Raw genomic sequence first — 22,114 nt, 5'->3', positions numbered from 1 at the left:
ACTCCCGTAAGAAAGACCCGAAAGTGATTGATAGACCTGCACTGCCTTTGTATTCGCCAGACAGAGGCGTTCATCAAGTCCTTTTAGCAGCTGAAATTGGTGAAGAGCTCTCTGAAATTGGAAACGTTGGAGGGTGCCATGTTCTAGATGGTTGCTTAATGAAGTGGCAGCGGCAGACTAATGTTTGGGTCATACATCAGAAGTATTAACTTAAAATAGGAGGCTTTGAAGATATAAGAAAAAAGAGCCTGTGTGTGATTTTGGGGAGTGTGCGGGTTTGTGGATTGATAGATGGGGGGGGTGTGGTGTGTGGAAGAGTAGTACGCAAATTCTAGCCATCTGTTAGGTAACAAAACAAAGGCATGTCATCCTGAAAGGAGACCTGGGAGATAGAACAGTGGCTTTCTCAGATCTGCTCACAGGAGACGTGATTAAGGAGTAAGCAGCACTCCTTGTACCTCATTTAATTTGTAGCCACTTGTCCTTTTCTCTTCTTCTCTGCGTGTGGTTGAATGGAAGCTACCAGTTAGCGTTAAAACCACCAAGGCCAACTACTGCGCCAGTTCCTCTGCTGTGCTGCACTGTACTGTTAAATAACATCTAACCCTATCTATCTACAACAATAGAGTCAGAGTTGATCCATCTATGTCGTTCTGTTTGTGATGATTAGTTGTTGTTTATTTCCAACAAAGCTAGGAGCTCCCCAGGGCTCTATTCTAGTCCCTTTTCGTTGCGCTGAGCGGAGATGTCCATGGGGATTGTTTAGGCATCATACTCATCTCTTAGTGCTAATTCTTTATTCTCCAATTTCCCCATATCATGTTGTTGATGATGCTCCGGCTCTCTTCAGAGAAAAAGTGCCTTGGCTGAAAACAAGACAACATATTTGCCTTCAGATCTTAAGAAGCTGTGCACTCACTGGGGTCCCCGATGAAGGTGTGGGCTGATTTGAAGCATTTTAGCATCAGTACATTAAACATTAGTTAAGTGACGTCTGTATCTGGAGGTTTGGGGGGGGGGGGTGAAAATGATAGACTGGACTAGTGTGAACTTTTCCCGTGGTCTGATTGATCCACTTAATTAAGTGATTCAATGGGCCCTCTGTCCCGACACGCTTCCCTCCTTCCCTCCCTCCGTCTTTCCCTCCCTCTCATCCTTCCATCCACCCATCTTCCTTTGACCACGGTTGATTTAAAGTCTCTCTCTCACTCCCCTCCCTCTGAAAAAGGAACCAAGCGACATTCCAAACCCTGAGTGATGTAAACAGTGAGAGAGACAGAGAGCCAGAAAGTATATAAGAAGAAGAAGAAGAGAGAGAGAGAGAGATGGAGAGAGAGACAGACTGACAGAGAGAGAGAAAGGAAAGGAAAGGAGCAACATACAAAAACATAATTCTGACGAAGCCTAACATAGAGGTGGGGCTGGGGCAATAAGGATTTGAAGTATTGGGAGTGGCTCAGAAGCACATAACTGTCACTAAGGTGGAGTGGTTGTGACGCTCCTGCTGCTGGTGTTGAGTTCCACTGAGGGGCTGGCCTGATGATGTGCTGAATCATGGCAGGCAGAAATAGTCCCAAGCCACCGTCTCAGTAGGCACTCAGTACTTCCATTGATAATGACACAGTTAGGCTACAAGCTGGTTCCATTCTTTCTTTCTCTCTCTCTCTTTCTCTCTCTGGCTCTCTCACTATATCTCTCAAATCAATCAATCAAATGTACTTTATAAGACCCTTTTTACATTATCAGTTGTCGCAAAGTGCGAGTGTCTCTCTCTCTCGCTTTCTCTCTCGCTCTTTCTCTCGCTCTCTCTGACCCTTTTCTCTTTCTCAGACATCCCCCCCTCCGTCTCTCTCACGATCACTCTCTTTCTCTCTCGCGCTCTCTCTTTGTGTCTCCCCCTCTCTATCTCTGTCCTCCCACCACCTCTCTCTCCCTTCCTCTTCCTCTGTTGCTCCAGAACACTCATCCACAGGCTTAGGCACTGTGCGTTGCTCTCCGAGGGACATAATAAGGGAGCGTGGGCGTCTGAGAACAAGCCTGGATGAAAATGGCACATCTCCAGTCCTGCTACTGTGCTCTGACCTCTTCGTGGTAACACTGCCTTGAGAAGTGTGTGTGTGTGTGTGTGTGTGTGTGTGTGTGTGTGTGTGTGTGTGGTGTGTGTGTGTGTGCCCTGCTGACTGAAACCCATCCAAGAGGCAATTTTAAACCAGGCTAATCCTACTCCGGCTGTACTCTCCGGATTGTGTTTAGACCAAAAAGGGCATTTTAATAACGACAAAAGAACCTTCATTTAAATCATCCACACCTGGGAAAAACATCGGCCCATACATTAGTCTGTAAGCGCTATTTGAGAGGGATGATGGGCTATTTTGCTGGACTAATATCCTACACACAACATGCTGCTCTGTACACTTCATATTCCATGCTCTCCTCTCCCCATCATGGTTCCCAGTGATACATTGCTGTCCATTGAGTGTTATGTTGCTCTCCGTTCCCCCTCGCCCCTGGTACTGGGGATGGTCTCGGTGGGCGAGTGTATGTCTGTCTGACTCAGTTGGTCATCTCCGACAAGGCCATTGCTCTGCCTCGGCCCCATTGCCCTCTCTCTGTCTTCATTCCACCGTGTGGTTATCTAAAGGGACGTTTGACCTTCACTTCATGACTGTGTATGTGTCTGTGTGCCTATCTGACTCTGACTCTGAGTGTGTGTGTGTGTGTGGGTGTGTGTGTGTGTGTGTGTGTGTGTGTGTGTGTGTGTGTGTGTGTGTGTGTGTGTGTGGGTGTGTGTGTGTGGACCTGTGTGTGTGTGTGTGTGTGTGGACGTGTGTGTGTGTGGACGTGTGTGTGTGTGGACATGTGTGTGTGTGTGGACGTGGGTGTGTGTGTGTGTATGTGGGTGTGTGTCTGTGTGTATCAAATCAAATCAAATTGTATTTGTCACATACACATGGTTAGCAGATGTTAATGCGAGTATAGCGAAATGCTTGTGCTTCTAGTTCCGACAATGCAGTAATAACCAACAAGTAATCTAACTAACAATTCCTAAACTACTGTCTTATACACAGTGTAAGGGGATAACAATATGTACATAAGGATATATGAATGAGTGATGGTACAGAGCAGCATAGGCAAGATACAGTAGATGGTATCGAGTACAGTATATACATATGAGATGAGTATGTAAACAAAGTGGCATAGTTAAAGTGGCTAGTGATACATGTATTACATAAGGATGCAGTCGATGATATAGAGTACAGTATATACGTATGCATATGAGATGAATAATGTAGGGTAAGTAACATTATATAAGGTAGCATTGTTTAAAGTGGCTAGTGATATATTTACATCATTTCCCATCAATTCCCATTATTAAAGTGGCTGGAGTTGAGTCAGTGCCAGTGTGTTGGCAGCAGCCACTCAATGTTAGTGGTGGCTGTTTAACAGTCTGATGGCCTTGAGATAGAAGCTGTTTTTCAGTCTCTCGGTCCCAGCTTTGATGCACCTGTACTGACCTCGCCTTCTGGATGATAGCGGGGTGAACAGGCAGTGGCTCGGGTGGTTGTTGTCCTTGATGATCTTTATGGCCTTCCTGTAACATCGGGTGGTGTAGGTGTCCTGAAGGGCAGGTAGTTTGCCCCCGGTGATGCGTTGTGCAGACCTCACTACCCTCTGGAGAGCCTTACGGTTGAGGGCGGAGCAGTTGCCGTACCAGGCGGTGATACAGCCCGCCAGGATGCTCTCGATTGTGCATCTGTAGAAGTTTGTGAGTGCTTTTGGTGACAAGCCAAATTTCTTCAGCCTCCTGAGGTTGAAGAGGTGCTGCTGCGCCTTCTTCACGATGCTGTCTGTGTGAGTGGACCAATTCAGTTTGTCTGTGATGTGTATGCCGAGGAACTTAAAACTTCCTACCCTCTCCACTACTGATCCATCGATGTGGATAGGGGGGTGTTCCCTCTGCTGTTTCCTGAAGTCCACAATCATCTCCTTAGTTTTGTTGACTTTGAGTGTGAGGTTATTTTCCTGACATCACACTCCGAGGGCCCTCACCTCCTCCCTGTAGGCCGTCTCGTCGTTGTTGGTAATCAAGCCTACCACTGTTGTGTGTGTGTGTTTGTCAAATCAAAGCAAAGCAAATTGTGTTTGTCGCATATGCCAAATACAACAGTGAAAAGCTTACTTACAAGCACTTCATCAACAATGCAGTTTGAAGAAAAAGTAAGTGTTAAAGTTTTTAATAAATAAACTGAAGTAAACAACAAATAAATACAAATAAAAATGAAAAAAATTAGAAAATAGAAAAGTAACAAATAATTACAAGTCTATGTACAGGGGGCACCGGTACAAAGTCAATGGGCGGGGGCACATGTTAGTCAAGGTCATTGAGGTAATATGTACAGGGGGCACCGGTACAAAGTCAATGGGCGGGGGCACATGTTAGTCAAGGTAATTGAGGTAATATACAGGGGGCATACAAAGTCAACAGGGGGCAGGTCATTGAGGTAATATGTACAAAGTCAATGGGCGGGGCACATGTTAGTCAAGGTAATTGAGGTAATATGTACAGGGGGCACCGGTACAAAGTCAATGGGCGGGGGCACATGTTAGTCAAGGTAATTGAGGTAATATGTACAGGGGGTACCGGTACAAAGTCAATGGGCGGGGGCACATGTTAGTCAAGGTAATTGAGGTAATATGTACAGGGGGCACCGGTACAAAGTCAATGGGTGGGGGCACATGTTAGTCAAGGTAATTGAGGTAATATGTACAGGGGGCACCGGTACAAAGTCAATGGGCGGGGGCACATGTTAGTCAAGGTCATTGAGGTAATATGTACAGGGGGCACCGGTACAAAGTCAATGGGCGGGGGCACATGTTAGTCAAGGTAATTGAGGTAATATGTACAGGGGGCACCAGTACAAAGTCAATGGGCGGGGGCACATATTAGTCAAGGTCATTGAGGTAATATGTACATGTAGGTAGACTTAAAGTGGCTATGCATAGATAATAAACAGAGTAGCAGCAGCTTTAAAATGGGGGGGGGCAATGAAAATAGTATGACTAGCAATTTGGTTAGCTCTTCAGGTGTCTTGTGGCTTGGGGGTAGAAGCTGTTAAGAACCCTTTTGGACCTAGACTTGGCTCTCCGGTACTGCTTACCGTGCGGTAGCAGAGAGAACCGTCTATGACTAGAGTGGCTGGAGTCTTTGACAATTTTTAGGGCTTTCCTCTGACACTGGTATAGAGGTCCTGGATGTCAGGAAGCTTGGCCCCAGTGATGTACTGGCCGTATGCACTACCCTCTGTAATGCCTTGCGGTCGGAGGATGCCATACAACAGATGCCATACCAGGCAGTGATGCAACCATGCTCTCGATGGTGCAGCTGTAGAACTTTTTGAGTATCTGAGGACCCATGCCAAATCTTTTCAGTCTCCTGAGAGGGAAAAGGTGTTGTCATGCCCTCTACACAACTGTCTTGGTGTGCTTGGACCACGTCAGTTTGTTGGTGATGTGGACACCAAGGAACTCAAAGCTTTCAACCTGCTCCATTACAGCCCAGTCGTTGAGAATGGGGGAATGCTCGGCCCTCATTTTCCTGTAGTCCACAATCATCTCCTTTGTCTTGATCAAGTAGAGGGAGTGGTTGTCTGTCTAGCTGTACCTCTCTCTAGTTGTACCTCTCTCTAGCTGTACCCCTCTATCTGTACCTCTCTAGCTGTACCTTTCTCTAGCTGTACCTTTCTCTAGTTGTACCTCTTTCTAGTTGTACCTCTCTCTAGTTGTACCTCTCTAGCTGTACCTCTCTCTAGTTGTACCTCTCTCTAGTTGTACCTCTCTAGCTGTACCTCTCTAGTTGTACCTCTCTATAGCTGTACCTCTCTCTAACTATAACCTCTCTCTAGCTGTACCTCTCTAGCTGTACCTCTCTAGTTGTACCTCTCTCTAGTTGTACCTCTCTAGCTGTACCTCTCTAGTTGTACCTCTCTATAGCTGTACCTCTCTCTAACTATAACCTCTCTCTAGCTGTACCTCTCTAGCTGTACCTCTCTAGCTGTACCTCTCTATCTGTACCTCTCTAGCTGTACCTCTCTAGCTGTACCTCTCTAGCTGTACCTCTCTAGCTGTACCTCTCTCTAGCTGTACCTCTCTCTAGCTGTACCACCTCCTTCTCTCTCTCCCTATCTCTCTACCCCCCTCTCTCTCTCGCTCCCCTGAGCTTTACCCACACAATGCCCTTTACACAGGAGCTTAAATGTCCTGCTGCATTATTCAGCAAGGATGGCTATGCACACTGCTCAGGGTTAAACATCATCTGTATCTGACAGGAAGCATGTGGCGTGGCCGTGTGTTTGAGAGAATGTGTCTGTGTGTGATAGTAAGGGGCTTGTCCCCCTAGACACTTTTATTAACGCTGAATGCAATGTCCCACTGCTAGCAGTGCTTCAGGGTGCATACCCTGTCTCCCGTCACCGCCTCTCTACATTACACGCACACACACACAGCGGTACAACCGATGGCAGCAGGAGCATTTCTGCTGGACGGACATTGGGAAGTGTGTGTGCGTGTAAGCTTGGAGTTCTGCAAGCGGAAAATTAAACATCTGCACAGTACAATAAGTATTTAGGGTCCATTGACCAGTGGTCTGGAGAGGAGTCGCTGCATGGCATTTAATGTTATTGATCTGCAATAAGAGAGAGAGAGAGAGTAAAGGTTAGCCTAACAACACCACTGCAGCATAATCAGATGTAGATCACCCATTTAAAAAAATCTAATCAAGGTATATTTGTCGCGTACACCGATTGCTTTTACTGCTTACCATCTCTATTTATACAGTGATGTGATGGTGAATACCTTAACGGTACAGTAACCTGATATAACCCTGATGTAACCCTGATTAAATGATACTCTACTGCTGCATCTCTACCTCCAGGTGTCTGAGCAGGTGTTGTGCTGGTCCAGCTCGACATTGGGCATTGAGCACACAGGCCTTCCAGCTCTGTCAGGAGGAAGGGGCCGAAATTCATCCATCTTATTGTGGGGAACTTGTGGGAGGCTACCCGAAACGTTTGACCCATGTTAAACACTTTTAAAGGCAATGCTACCAAATACTAATTGAGTGTATGTAAACTTCTGACCCACTGGGAATGTGATGAAAGAAATTAAAGCTGAAATAAATCATTCTCTCTACTATTATTCTGAAATTTCATATTCTTAAAATAAAACGGTGATCCTAACTGACCTAAAACAGAGAATTTTGACTTGGATTAAATGTCAGGAATGGTGAAAAACTGAGTGTAAATGTATTTGGCTACTTATTCAATACTTATTCCTGTTACCTTACTAGAATGTATTGATTTCAAGCTATAATCCAACAGTCCCAATCCCCAAACCTCCGAACTAGCTACCAAGACGCCATTTGAGCTTAGAGTAGCTAGCTTGTCTAACTATCTTAGCTGGCATGCCTGCTGTCAAGGTTAGTAGACTTTAGAAAGCAAGTGTAGTATTTATGTGGACTATGTACAAAAAGTGTTGTAATTTCTAAACTGTTCACCTGATATGGATCGAAATACCCTCAAATGAAAGCTGACCGTCTGCACTTTAACCTTATGGTCATTGTATCATTTCAAATCCAAAGTGCTGGAGTACAGAGCCAAAACAACAACAACATGTGTCACTGTCCCAATACTTTTTGAGCTCGCTGTAAAATGATTTTGCCTAGAATCTGAACCTAGGTCTGCTATAACCCATGTATTCAAACTGCACCACATCAACTACCTCTGTCTCTTCCTTCACTTTGTCGTTGTTTGTTCTCTTGTGTTTGTTCTGAAAGGGACTGGGGCCGTTTGGTACATTACGGATGTGCGTTCTCTTTGCCGTTGTTAGTTTGCTTGGCTGTTAAAGTTATTTCCTGACACCTCGAATGGCTCTGATATACTTCATTTGTCATTTCACTGCCTGGGCCGACTATATGGGTTCACCAGCCTACAGAGACATCCCTCTCTCCAAGTTCCCTTCTGTAGTTCCCCCTCCCATCCATACACTCCCTCCATCTCCTTGGGGTTGAAAGGATTCATCTACTTACCGGGTGGTATTTCAGTCGCATAGTCAAGGCGACGCGACGGCTTCAGTTCAGCCACGTGTTGCTTTGGCAATGTTTATCTCTTCAACAAAAAAACAACGCTGAATTGGAGGGGCGTCTGTCTCTTTCTCCCCCCCTCTCAATTCAATTCAATTGAAGGGCTTTATTGGCATGGGAAACATATGTTAACATTGCCAAAGCAAGTGGAGTAGATAATAAACAAAATGAACAGTAAACATTACACTCACAGTAGTTCCAAAAGAATAAAGCCATTTCAAATGTCACATAATGTCTTTATAAAGTGGTGTAACGATGTGCAAGTAGTTAAAGTGCAAAGGGGAAAATCAATACACAGAAATATGGGTTGTATTTACAATGCCCCCCCCCCCTCCACTGGCACACTAACATACACACACATGCACATCCTTCTGTAGTAGTAGAAGCCTTTGTCTCCTGTGAGAAGCTGGCAGCAGCTGGTTGGTGTTGGCTACCGCCAGTCCCGGGCATCTTTATGGGCACATAATTAGGCCCTCCTGTTGTGGCTCCAAGTCCTTCTGTTTATGTGTGTGCGTGTGCTCTGTGTGGGGAATTTGTTGGCAAACATCTGGGCTGAGAGATTTAGCATTTAGAAAGCACAGCTACTTGTTATCCGGTTGGGCAGGCTGTGTAACAGACCCTTTCCTAAGCATAGCTTCATGAAATTACAGAAGTCCTTGTGCCGCAGTACAGGACACAGGCATCAGGAAAACAACGCCTGTATTCCAAATGGCACCCTATTCCCTATACAGTGCACTACTTTTGACCAGTGTCCATCGGGGCGCAGACCTTATAGCCCTGTAGTCCCAGGCCAAAAGCAATGCACTATATAGGGAATGGGGTCGCAATTTCAGTCGCAACCTAAAGTCTGAAGTGACAGCGAGTCAGCCCAGGATGCCTCCGAGGGCTGCTGGGAAAGGTTGCGTTGTCTAAGGGGCATGAAATGAAATGTCCCTCAGCTTTAGGGAGAACAAGAAAAAGAGAAAACAATTGTCTTGCTCAGCAATGCTTGTTCCTGCGGGACTGTTTGCTAAATCTGATGTCCACGTCTTGTCTCATCGGTGTGAAACGGCACCGTTTGACGCATTATGTTGACAGTCGAAATGAGGTCGCTGTCTGGCGGATGGTTAAATGTGCCGTTGTGGACAGCCGGCAGAACACACCAGCAAGCTGATATACTTCCAGAAACGTTTTTTTTTTGTTGGTCCGAGTGTTTCATGAGCTGAAATACAAAAATCCCAGAAATGTCCCATACGCACAAAAAGCTTATTTCTCTCAAATGATGTGCACACATTTTTTTACAACCCTGTTAATGAGCATTTCTCCAAAATAATCCATCCACCTGACAGGTTTGGCATGTCAAGAATTTGGCAGTATGTTCAGCCAGCCTCACAACCACACACCACATGTACCCACGCCAGCCCAGAACCTCCACAGCCTGGCTGCCGAGTGGGTGGGCCCAGTTTATTTATTTCCTTATATGAACTCTAACTCAGTAAACATTTCAGAAATTGTTGCATGTTGTGTTTATATTTTTGGTCAGTGTATTATCTCTATGGCCGTACAGCCTTACTGCCTTCTTGTCTATTTGCTGAGATATTGCTGGAAACAGAGTGCCTTTCTACTGTATTTAATATGAGGATCACTGAGGAGCAGTGAAGGTCTGAGTGTAGTGTAGTAGTTATGGTAATGTCTGTCCTATTGATTTGACACACATGGATTCCAAGGTTGAGGCATCCCGTGGGCATCCCTGGTGGAGCTTTCCCATGAGGCCCTTCACCACGGACGGTCATGTCTTACTCGGTACACCCTCATTAAGCTTATTGCTACAGCATCACCGTTTAATTACAGTAAAACCAAAACAAGGCATTTTAGCCAAAGACTGTTGTACTAGCTGTCTAGACTGTGTTTTATAAATGCGCACTCAGCATAAAACACAATTATACAAGGAATTGGCAACTCAAGTCTCATTCTGAGAAGTAAAGTAGGCCACTTGATTTCAGCATCTGAACAAAGTGGACAGGCTAACATGCTGCTCAAACAGTTGGAGAACGTGTTCAGAACATTTCAACCTCGTTGCTAGCAAACAGATCCAAGTTGGCTAAACTTGAAACATAAATTTTAGCTGGCTGCTTACTAGCACGTGGGCTTGTGCTTGAGAGATTATTTGTGAGACCTGTGTTTAAATTCTATAATACAGTTGAAGTCGGAAGTTTACATACACCTTAGCCAAATACATTTAAACTCAGTTTTTCACAATTCCTGACATTTAATCCTATTAAAGATTCCCTGTCTTAGGTCAGTTAGGATCGCCACTTTATTTTATTTATTTCAGCTTTAATTTCTTTCATCACATTCCCAGTGGGTCAGAAGTTTACATACACTCAATTAGTATTTGGTAGCATTGCCTTTAAATGGTTTAACTTGGGTCAAATGTTTACGGTAGCCTTCCACAAGCTTCCCACAATAAGATGGGTGAATTTCATCCCATTTCTCCTGACAGAGCTGGTGTAACCGAATCAGGTTTGTAAGTCTCCTTGCTCACACACGCTTTTTCCGTTCTGCCCACACATTTTCTATAGGATTGAGGTGAGGGCTGTGTGTCATTTTGCCACAACTTTGGAAGTATGCATGGAGTCATTGTCCATTTGGAAGACCCATTTGCGACCAAGCTTTAACTTCCTGACAGATGTCTTGAGATGTTGCTTCAATATATCCACATCATTTTACATCCTCACGATGCCATCTATTTTGTGAAGTGCACCAGTCCATCCTGCAGTGAATTGTGCTTCACGTTTGGGGTGGTGTTCTTCGGCTTGCAAGCCTCCCCCTTTTTCCTCCAAACATAACGATGGTCATTATGATCAAACAGTTCTATTTTTGTTTCATCAGACCAGAGGCCATTTCTACAAAAAGTACGATCTTTGTCCCCATGTGCAGTTGCAAACCGTAGTCTGGCTGTTTTATGGCGGTTTTGGAGCTGTGGCTTCTCCCTTTCAGGTTATGTTGATACAGGACTTGTTTTACTGTGAAATCGATACTTTTGTACCGGTTTCCTTCAGCATCTTTACAAGGTAATTTGGTGCTTTGCTGTTGTTCTGGGATTGATTTGCACTTTTCGCACCAAAGTACGTATATCTCTAGGAGACAGAACGTGTCTCCTTCCTCAGCGGTATAACGGCTGCGTGGTCCCATGGTGTTTATACTTGCGTACTATTGTTTATACAGATGAATGTGATACCTTCAGGCATTTGGAAATTGCTCCCTAGGATGAACTAGTGGAGTTTTTTTCTGAGGTCTTGGCTGATTTCTTTTGATTTTCCCGTGATGTCAAGCAAAGACTGAGTTTGAAGGTAGGCCTTGAAATACATCCACAGGTACACAGGCACAGTCAACTTAGTGTATGTAAAACTGCTGACCCACTGGAATTGTGTTACAGTGAATTATAAGTGAAATAATCTGTGAACAATTGTTGGAAAAAGTACTTGTGTCATGCACAAAGTAGATGTCCTAACCGACTTACCAAAACTATAGTTTGTTAACAAGACATTTGTGGAGTGGTTGAAAAACGAGTTTTAATGACTCCAACCTAAGTGTATGTAACCTCCCAAATTCAACTGTACCTGCTACAAGAATCAATCAATCAATCAAATGTATTTATGAAGCCCTTTTTACATCAGCAGATGTCACAAAGTGCTATACTGTCACGGCCTGACATTAGAGATCCCTATTATTCTCTATGTTTGGTTAGGTCAGGATGTGACTCAGGTGGGAAAGTCTATGTTTTCTATTTCTTTGTTTTTGGCCGAGTGTGGTTCCCAATCAGAGGCAGCTGTCTGTCGTTGTCTCTGATTGGGCATCATATATAAGTTGTCCTTTTCCTTTTGTGTTTTGTGGGATCTTGTTTTCTGTCTTGTGTCTGTACCTGACAGAACTACGCGCTTTCGTTTTCACTTTGGTTATTTTGTTTGAGTGTTTATTTATTTTTTTAAATCATCAACAATTTCCACGCTGCACTTTGGTCCACCCCTTTTGACGGGAGCTGTTACATGTACAGAAACCCAGCCTGAAACCCCAAACAGCAAGCAATGCAGATGTAGAAGCTCTCTAGAAAGGCAGGAACCTAGGAAGAAACCTAAGAATGAACCAGGCTCTGACGAGTGGCCAGTCCTCTTCTGGCTGTGCCGGGTGGAGATTATAAGAGTACAAGATGTTTGAGGTTAGTCATTATTAGGGAATGTGCATTTGCACCGTTCTGGTTAAATTTGTTATCAAAAAGGGCATTTTCATAGACTTCAAAGCCAGATCAGTGATTATTGCAACAAAAAAAGCAGGTTAAACTATTTTGATGAAATAATGTAATTATTAGCGGGGTTTATACTGTATTTAGCCTAATTTGACACCCTGAATTCATTAGATTATTGCTGACTGTTTGAAATGCAATGTATTTGACTTTTAATTGTACAACAAAGCTCATTTTAGATTTTTTGTTGTTGTTGAAATCAAGATATATATTGTGAATCGCCCAGAAGATTCACAAAATGTAGATATGATTTTTAGTCCGTATCGCCCTGCCCTAGTGGAAATTCTGCAACCATAAATGTGATGTTGTTTTAATGTGCCAGGGCCTAACCCAGATATCCTTCCTATTAATCTCCCAAGCCAATCGAAATATGTACGGTTACTGCAGACGCGCAGTTTTATTGTCAGACTATTCATTTTATACGTCTTTATTGAGTTTCTTTACCTTCTGAGTTCCCTTCCAATTTTTTTCCCGCCTTGTCTCCTTGCATTAATAGGTTTCTTGGGGGGGAGCAGCGAAAGGAAGCCGTCAGGGACGGAGATATGGATTTGTTGCATCGCCTCGTCTATATCTCAGGGTTAAACAGCGATTCTTGCTGCCTCATCAAGGGAACACAGGGAGCTGATTTGGCTGGGATTGGATTCATTCGTTTGCCCTTCGTTACGTGTTCTTTTATTCATTACCGTTGCGAGCAGTTATATATATATATATATAAAAAAAACGTATGTGTAGCTACCGTATAGAAGTAGAGCTTTCCCATGAGTAATGGATGGAGGTCTCTATTAGGTAACTGTGAGTTCTAAAAGCTGGACGTATAATTCATGCGAACCACAGTACACTCTCAGCACGGAAGAAAACTGGAACAAATGAATCCGCCCTCATCCACATTTAAACACAGCCTATTTTAAACGCACTTCAACACGCTCCGTCTTTGCTTCTTATGCATAACACACACTGACACGTGAGCACACACGCACACACCCACACACACACGTACACACCAGTGGCGGTCAGTGCCGTTTAGGATGAGGGAGGACAATAATACCTTTTCATGAGCACGGCCTTAATACTATTACAGCATATTGGCTGGCTGTCGTTCACATTTCCATTCACCCAGTTCAATGTAACATGGATAGGTTTAGGCTACTACCTGATAATGGAATTTTCCTTTTACCCATCGTGAGGTTGCTACAACCTAGCCTAGGAATGGAAGTTTACAATGGAGGCGCTCACTGGCCGAGATAACATTTTAAGGTGACAGACAGTGACACATGCAATAGCGCCTTGCACACTCTTGCCTGCATCTAGCTGATCATTAATCCAACAGTTTCTTTAGGACGAGTTCAGGTATTTGTTGTCCCTGTTTTGTTTGCTTCCGTTTTAAAAAAAAAATGTTTTTCAACAGAATCGGCGGAATGAATACACCCTTGATCACGCATAAACACAGGTCATTTTCATTGCAGCCACGTTGTATTCATTCTAGCCTCTATGCACTCTCCTCCGCTCACCATTTCCCTTCATTTGTGGACTTCAATGAACAACACATCAGCTTTATGTGACCAGGCGATGCTAGCTAGCTGTTTGCTTATGGTTTCAGTACTAGAATCAAGTCAAATTTATTTATAAAGCCCTTCTTACATCAGCTGATATCTCAAAGTTCTGTACAGAATGGCCAATACATCTGTATCTACATCTATAGAGATTCATTATCTGATACTTTGATTGGGTGGACAACATGTCAGTTCATGCTGCAAGAGCTCTAATAGGTATACGTTCCCTGGAAGTAGTCATAATTACTGTGTAAGTCAATGGAAGGGGGTGAGAACCAAGAGTCTCTTAGGTTTCGTATTGAAGTCAATGTACCCAGAGGAGGACAGAAACTAGCTGTCCTCCAGCTACACCATTGTGCTACCCTACAGAGTGCTGTTGAGGCTACTATAGACCTTCATTGCGAAACAGTGTGTTTTAATCAATTATTTGGTGACGTGAATATATTTAGTATAGTTTTATCTAAAAAGGATAACTTTTTCAATGTTTTACCATTTTTAATTTTTGGAAATTCCCCTTCCTCCTCTGAGGAGCCTCCACTGGTACACATCCACCCGCATGCACGCTAGCATGAACACAAACACACACGCACATGTTCTTATGTCCATTCCCTCCGAAATGTAGAAGGTGGCAGTAAGACGACTTCAGCAAAAGGCCACCATATACCTTCACATTGTTTCGTAACTCAAATAGATGTATTGGCCAGTGACGGGCAGAGGCATTACTTCATCACTATCTGTCTCCTTCTTTTCTTTGAGGGGCCCCTGATAGAATGGATAAGTGGTCACTGACTGACCCTGCAATTGCATGGAACATACAGATGTAGGACCTTCATTTGATCACTCGTTTGTTCCTGAGAATTTTTCTGCGCCAGAGGAAATGCAATTGAGCTTCGCGAGTCACTAAAAACGTGGTTATATTAACAGTATTCCACTTTTCATCTCACCTTATTTTGACCAGTTAAACAGCCTAACCACCAATCAAGCAGCCTTACGGACTAAACGGTCAAATCCTGTTGCCGCGGGATTATTTTTGCAGCGACAGGCCAACTACATCTGTAGTTTCAGATTAAGATGCTACCAGCTCTCTTATCATACTGATGCCTCCCTCACAAATCCTTCAATGTGCATTTGTCAAGTTGACGCTCGCCATTCTCTTGCTAAGTGAGCCGTGGTTTGGGTTATACATGTGTGTGCATGACTGATGGTTCGGCACCCCCTCCAGAGTTCACCGTGTTCCTTTCATCATTTACACTGCAACATGTAACCCACAGCTGAGAGAATGGCAGGGTACTAATGCAGTCACACACTGAGTCATTCTGTCGTTTTGTGTGTGCGTGTCTGTGTGTGTCTGTGTGTGTGTGTCCTGCTGTCATCTGAGACATCTCTCCAGTGCTCCACGACACATTTAAGTAAGAGTAAAGTATTACATTGTAATCAGCATGACTTGAAACAGAAATATGTTGCTCCCTATGTTGCTTACTACATAATGAGCTAATTCTCTGAATACGTCTCTCTGCCTGGCAGAGAGACCGAGGACGCCGCCATGAGGGTCATTTGTGTTCTGCTTTGACTCCATTTATCAACAGACAATGGAATTATCCAGACTCCTTTAATGGAGCTCAATGTATCATTAGCAAGGAACCAATCATGTATCATGTCGCCCGAGGCGCTATTCGGAGTCCCGGGTTTGCTCGGGTGGGCTTGTCTCTGCTTCGCACGGGGTGATTTAAATGTAGCCTTCATGCTCGTCAAATACTGTAGCTTGTGTCTTAGTTACTATTTAGAGTAATTTTACACCTAGAGAAAAGTTACTGGTCGAGTCAAATTACTCTAAGAGTAAAAAGGTATCTTACAGTAACTTTAGAAGTAAGAAGAGGCTGATAATTCCTGGTTGTTACTATGTCTGCAAGACTTTGTCTTCAAACTGGTCAAAAAAAAGTGAACTGGCCTCCAGCTTCAAGGGAGAAAGGGATCATTGTGATCTCATGGATGGTCGGTCCTTGCATCCACACCTATACATTTCTCCAGTTCCATCCCATCATACTGGTAAAAGGTTAACTCGCCTGTAGGCCTCCAGCATATCAATGGCAGACTAAACGCAGCGGCTTCATTTCAGTTCATTGCTGAAATGTAGGTAGTTTCGTGACCTAGTTTCCCTCGTTTGTTTTTGGTGCATGAATCCAACCTGGAGGCATCTCTCAAATAAATGCTGTGTTTCAGTATTTGGCAGCTGAGAATTGTATGCAGTGTTGTCCCGAGGCAAAGCCAGGCCCAGCTTAACCACAGCGAGCCCCACTACGCTCTCGGGAGCTTCTGAGAAGCTAGCTGACGCATAGGGACACCCAACAGCTGTTCGCTTGGATGGCTGTTAGCTTCTCTCTCCCCCTGTGTGGGAAGCTCGGCTCATTACGCCTCCATTTCGGCATGGTAATTGTGCAACGTGGGGCCATTACCGAAACCAAAAAGCAGATCCCGGAAGCTACGAAGCTAGAAACACCCCCCCCCACCCTTCTCAGTGGACTTGTGGAAGCGTTGCCTTGTAGGCACTCCTCCTGATTTCCTGGAGCCAGACTTGAGGGTCCAATTTGATTTGGAGTCCTGTTCCTCGATTTACCCCCAAGCTGATTTTGGCACAACAGGCCCCAGACGGCAGCACATTTACAAGGACATTCCCTCTAGGTGCTTTAGCTGGGCGCGTGTTTCATTTAGTGCTTCAGGATGCCTTTTCTCTTCTATACTCTATGTGTCTCACTCCAAACTGATGTACGGTAGGTTATACTGGTAGAGTAGCAGTTTGAGAACCAACATCCACTGACGTTGAGAAACCATTAAAACCAAGTCTGGTGTGTCTAATTGACTACACAGTTTCTGAAGAACAGAGAGGTGCTTCCTGAATCTGTCCAATAAGGTTTTCTGTTTTTCCAAACTAGGTCAAAAGTAGAGTGCTTAGACATAGGGACTATGTCATTTGGGACCCTACCTCAAAGTTAATTTTCTGTAATTAGCAATATGACTTTTTGACTGCTGTAACATTATTTATTAGGAGCTTGAACGGCGCCTGGATGCTTCCACCCCTTTGGAGAGCTTCCTATGCATGTTTCAGAAGAACACATGAAAGGGGAACTTGGAGAACTTAAAGGTAGTATCCCAGATTGAATATTCCCCCATGTGTGTACTTCTATTTCCTTCAAACTTAAAAAGAGTCCTACTTTTCAATGATATTTTCTCTCAAGTCACCTTGCCAGTCTGTAAACTTTGCTTTATCATGCTCCAACTGTCTTGTATCCACACACGCTCTCTCACGCACACACACACATACACCGCTCACACCACACGGCGCCCCAGGCCCATGTTAAAACCCTCAGCGTGGTATGGAGTCTGCCAGGCTGGAAGCTTAGTCTGACTCTGGTGTATTGCAGAGGTTCGTCCCAGCAGGGGCCTTCAATGAAAAGGCACCAGTGTCGGCAGAGATCTCCCTCTCTCTAGTGCTTTATCTGGGCACGTGTTTCAGGATGCATTTTCTCTTCGATACTCTATGTGTCTCACTCCAAACTGATGTACAGTAGGTTATACTGGTAGAGTATAGGTCCAAAGTAGAGCACTAGATATAGGGACTATGGGTGAAATTTGGGACTCTACCTCAAAGTAAACTTTCTATACTTAGCAATATGACTTTTTTCACTCACACAAATTTAGCTGTTAGCCCTTCTAACACACTGGCATATTTGTGTGTGTCCTTAAACAACTTCTTATGGCTTAGATCCCGCTAACGGGATCGATATGACAAGAGCCAGTGAAAGTGCAGGGCGCCAAATTCAAAACAACAGAAATCTCATAATTAAAATTCCTCAAACATAGAGGTATTTTATACCATTGTAAAAGATAAACGTGTTATTAATCCCGCCACAGTGTCCAATTTCAAAAAGGCTTTACAATGAAAGCACACCAAACAATTATGTTAGGTCTGCAAAAAGCACACCATGCAATAATCTGAGTACAGCGCTCAGACAACAAAACAAGCCATACAGATATCAACAAGTCAGAAATAGCATTATAAATATTCACTTCCGTTTGATGATTTTCATCAGAATGCACTCCCAGGAATCCCAGTTCCACAATAAATGTTTGATTTGTTCGATAAAGTCCATTATGTCCAAATACCTCCTTTTTGTTCGTGCGTTTAGTACACAATCCAAACTCAAGTCTCACGAGAGCTAGCGTGATCAGCTCATGGCACTCTGGCAGACCTCTGACTCATTCAGCACTCATTCCCCCCTCCTCACAGTAGAAGCATCAAACAAGGTTCTAAAGACTGTTGACATCTAGTGGAAGCCTTAGGAAGTGCAATATGACCCCATAGACACTGTATATTCGATAGGAAATAACTTGAAAAACTACAAACCTCAGATTTCCCACTTCCTGGTTGGATTTTTTCTCAGGTTTTTGCCTGCCATATGAGTTCTGTTATACTCACAGACATCATGCAAACAGTTTTAGAAATGTCAGTGTTTTCTATCCAGATCTACTAATAATATGCATATATTAGCAACTGGGCCTGAGTAGCAGGCAGTTTACTCTGAGCACCTTATTCATCCAAGCTACTCAATACTGCCCTCAGCCATAAGAGGTTAATGTCCCCCTTTTCCTTACATACATTCTGCTCAAAGGCACAGGAGTTCCCGTTTGAAGGCATGTCGCATTTCCTGCACACTCTAGCTTTGTCAATGACTTATGATGGCTTGCCTCCTGAACTGCTCACGAAGACGTGTTTTAGTTGTGTGAATAGGCTGAATGAAAGGTGATGAAATGCAATCAAACTATACGAGATGTCTTTCAATGTTTTATGCTCCAGGACAGCCATTGGAGTGTCCTCGGGGGGGGCAACATATCCCACAGGTCATTGAACTAGCAATTGCTGTATAAGAGTGCTTTATAACATTAATACAAACCTTTTGGGACCTGTTATTTTCTCTATGTAGCCTCTTGGATCTATTTTGTTCCTTTTGACTTACCGTAGATGTGCTAGGCTGAACAGTTGTTGTTCTCCTAGATCACGAACGCGAGGATGGTAGAGTTGTAGCTGAGAAACCCGAGCTGTTTACAAAGAACAAAGTCTCGTTCTTCCTACATAACAGCATCACTTCCTGTCCTAACCTCTCCCTCTCCGTCTGTCAGGTGACCACCCTGGTGAACACCAGCAACAAAGGGCCCAGCAGTAAGAAGAAGGGGCGCTCCAAGAAGGCGCACGTGCTGGCCCTGTCCGTGGAGCAGGCCACGCAGAACTTCCTGGAGAAGGGCGAGCAGATCGCTAAGAACAGCCACGATCTCAAGGAGGAGCTCATCCTCGCCGTGGAGGACGTCCGCAAGCAAGGTATGTCCGCACAGGGACACCATACCATGTAGTACTCTTGTGTTTAGAGATATATGAATCCATTAAATGGGACAGCAAGGTGAAGAGAGTCCAATGAACTCACAGGGATACCATACCATACTTTTCTGATGTATACTGTTCCTGGAATGTGACAGCAAGCTCTCCAGACCCCAGGGTGTATTCTGATTCCCATCCGGAACTGCTGTGACATTATGTATTAGGAGCTTGAACGGAGCCTGGATGCTTCCACCCAGCTTGGAGCGCTTCCTATGCATGTTTCAGAAGAACACATGAAAGGGGAACTTGGAGAACTTAAAGGTAGTATCCCAGATTGAATATTCCCCCATGTGTGTACTTCTATTTCCTTCAAACTTAAAAAGAGTCCTACTTTTCAATTATATTTTCTCGCTCTGAGCCTTAAGTCACCTTGTCAGTCTGTAAACCTTGCTTTATCACGCTCCAACTGTCTCGTATCCACACACGCTCACATACCCACATACACATACACGCTCTCTCAGACACAAGCCCTTTCACACACGCACGCACACACACACACACACAAACCACTTACACCACACAGCTCCCCAAGCCCATGTTAAAACCCTCAGCATTGTATGGAGTCTGCCAAGCTGAAAGCTTAGTCTGGCTCTGGTGTATTGCCCAGGTCGGTCCCAGCAGGGGCCCTCAATGAAAAAGCACCAGCATCGGCAGAGATCTCCCTCTGTCTCTCTCACTCTCTGTCTCTCTTTTTCGCTGCATGAAAATTCCCCTCCTCTTCCTCTCTTCAATCTAGAACACCAACCCAACAAACAATGTCTGGATTCAGTTAAACCGCGTCGCTCTTCAAGCAGGCACTTAGCAATCTCGCTTTCTTGTGCAGTCATCGTAGCCAATTTACTGTGGTGGCTATCAAGCTGTGGAGGAGAAAGGGTTGTGTTGAACTCAGACCCTGCTTATCAGTCATGTGTTCTGTTTTTAACATGGAAATTGATTAGGCTAGATTCCCTTGCTGAGTAAAATGTCAGTACAGAATAGCGTATGTGTTTTACTATTTTGCAGCAGGCTATCTGCTTCAGAGTACAGTATTTGCATTCTTTAATGGGCTCACTGGACACAAGCAGACATATCATTTTCCATTTTCCATTTTAAAGCCTGTCAGGTTTTTCCAGAACTCGTTTATTTACTGTCATTACATTTGACGGAGGCCCTTCTTCAGGAAGTTGGCACTCTCCTCTTCTTCTATTGGAGCAAGCCATCAGACTGTTAAATAGTCCCCACTAGCCGGCCTCTGCCCGGTACCCTCCCCTAAATCATATGAATTTGGGTGCGTAACCCATTAAGGGCATCCACCCACGCAGCCAGCACCATCAATAAACGATGGATATTGGCCAAATGAGCCACGTTTATGTGTCCTTAAAAACAGCCTATAGTCTAACACTATTCCTTGTCTTGATGTGAAGAATTACAAAACTTTATAGCCTATTGTGGTATTGCTTTTTACTTTCCCCAAACAACAATTGTCCACCTCATGGTTCAGCTGTCAGAGATTTGAGCACCAAATGCATCAGAGCATTGCATGCATAGACCTGTAGGATTAGGTGTCCACTGTATGATATGAATATATAGAAAAATACATGTAAAGCATGAGAAGCTGAGGCCTAGCCCCGGAGATAGAGAGATATGCAGGCGGCATGTTACGACACAGACATGTAGTTATCCTTGTCACGTAGGCTAGCCTACTGCATCTGCTACACAAATATAGGTGTACCGAAGGAGGCTACTTCGTTAATATTTTTGTTAGAAAGATGAGTATTATATTGTAAGAATATAGGAGTAACTTTGGTAGGACTGAAACATTATTCCTCGCCTCAAGGTCAACTGTCAGAGTGAGTTGGAGTGCTGGTGGGTACTGCCTTCATATCATAGGCCTGCAGTATAATAGGTTAATAACCACACCACACCAAACTGTCACAAAAGTTTCTAAACTTTATTAGGGTACTATAAAAAGTAAGTCAAGCCCATTTTTATAGGGAAAATACGAGCAGGATATTATATTGTGGCAAACCCATTACAGTTGGAACTTGATTTGGCCAAAGAAAATGGCTCAGAATGAAACAAAACACTTCCAAACTGGTTTATACCTTCTCAAAAGGTCCAGCAATTAACAAGAAAGGCTAGTGCCTACCGTCCCTAACCAATTACAGCAATATGCTAATTGTATTTTACAACAGGCCTACTTATATAACCTATCTTAAACTAAATACGTCGCGCACAACTAAAAAGACAGATTTAAATAAAAAAATGTCTCAACAGAATAAAACAAAACACATTTAGCATATTTAAAGAACTGGTTTAGAGTAACAAATATGCCCAGAATAATAACAATGGTGTGATAACAATGATAAAACAAATTATTATGAATACCAAAAAATGTATTAAGTTTAAAAAAATTGCATCCTACCTGAAAAGTGAGTTGCACAGTAGCCTGCATCTTTGTCCACTTCCCTTCTTTGTCCAGTACAAAATTTAAATGCGGACATTCCCCGTGTGGGCTTTTTACTATTGGCACACTCTCTAACTTTCGTTTTACTATATTTCCATTCCGTTTATTTTTATTGTGAAAAGCTCCCCAGTCCTTTGCGATTACAAGCATACCCATAACAGGATGCAGCCACCACTATGCTTGGAAAATAAAGAGAGCTGTACTCAGTAATGTGTTGTATTAGATTTGCCATAAATATGACTATTTGTATTCAGGAAAATTGCTTGAATTT

The 22,114-nt window shown here is 43.8% G+C and overlaps 1 protein-coding gene across 1 annotated transcript in view; it reads left to right on the top strand.

Moving 5' to 3' along the window:
• Window positions 1-22,114, top strand: part of LOC115137525 (catenin alpha-2-like) — a 698,212-nt gene that overhangs the window by 129,373 nt on the left and 546,725 nt on the right. Inside the window, exon 3 of the mRNA XM_065024699.1 lies at window positions 19,145-19,340. Coding sequence (XP_064880771.1) covers window positions 19,145-19,340 — 196 coding nt within the window. The remainder of the gene's footprint in view (window positions 1-19,144; window positions 19,341-22,114) is intronic.

Source organism: Oncorhynchus nerka, linkage group LG11 (genome assembly GCF_034236695.1).
Source record: "Oncorhynchus nerka isolate Pitt River linkage group LG11, Oner_Uvic_2.0, whole genome shotgun sequence".
Lineage (NCBI taxonomy): Eukaryota > Metazoa > Chordata > Actinopteri > Salmoniformes > Salmonidae > Oncorhynchus > Oncorhynchus nerka.
The sequence above is the reverse complement of the archived record's forward strand: the minus strand, read 5'-3'. Positions and strand labels throughout refer to the sequence as shown.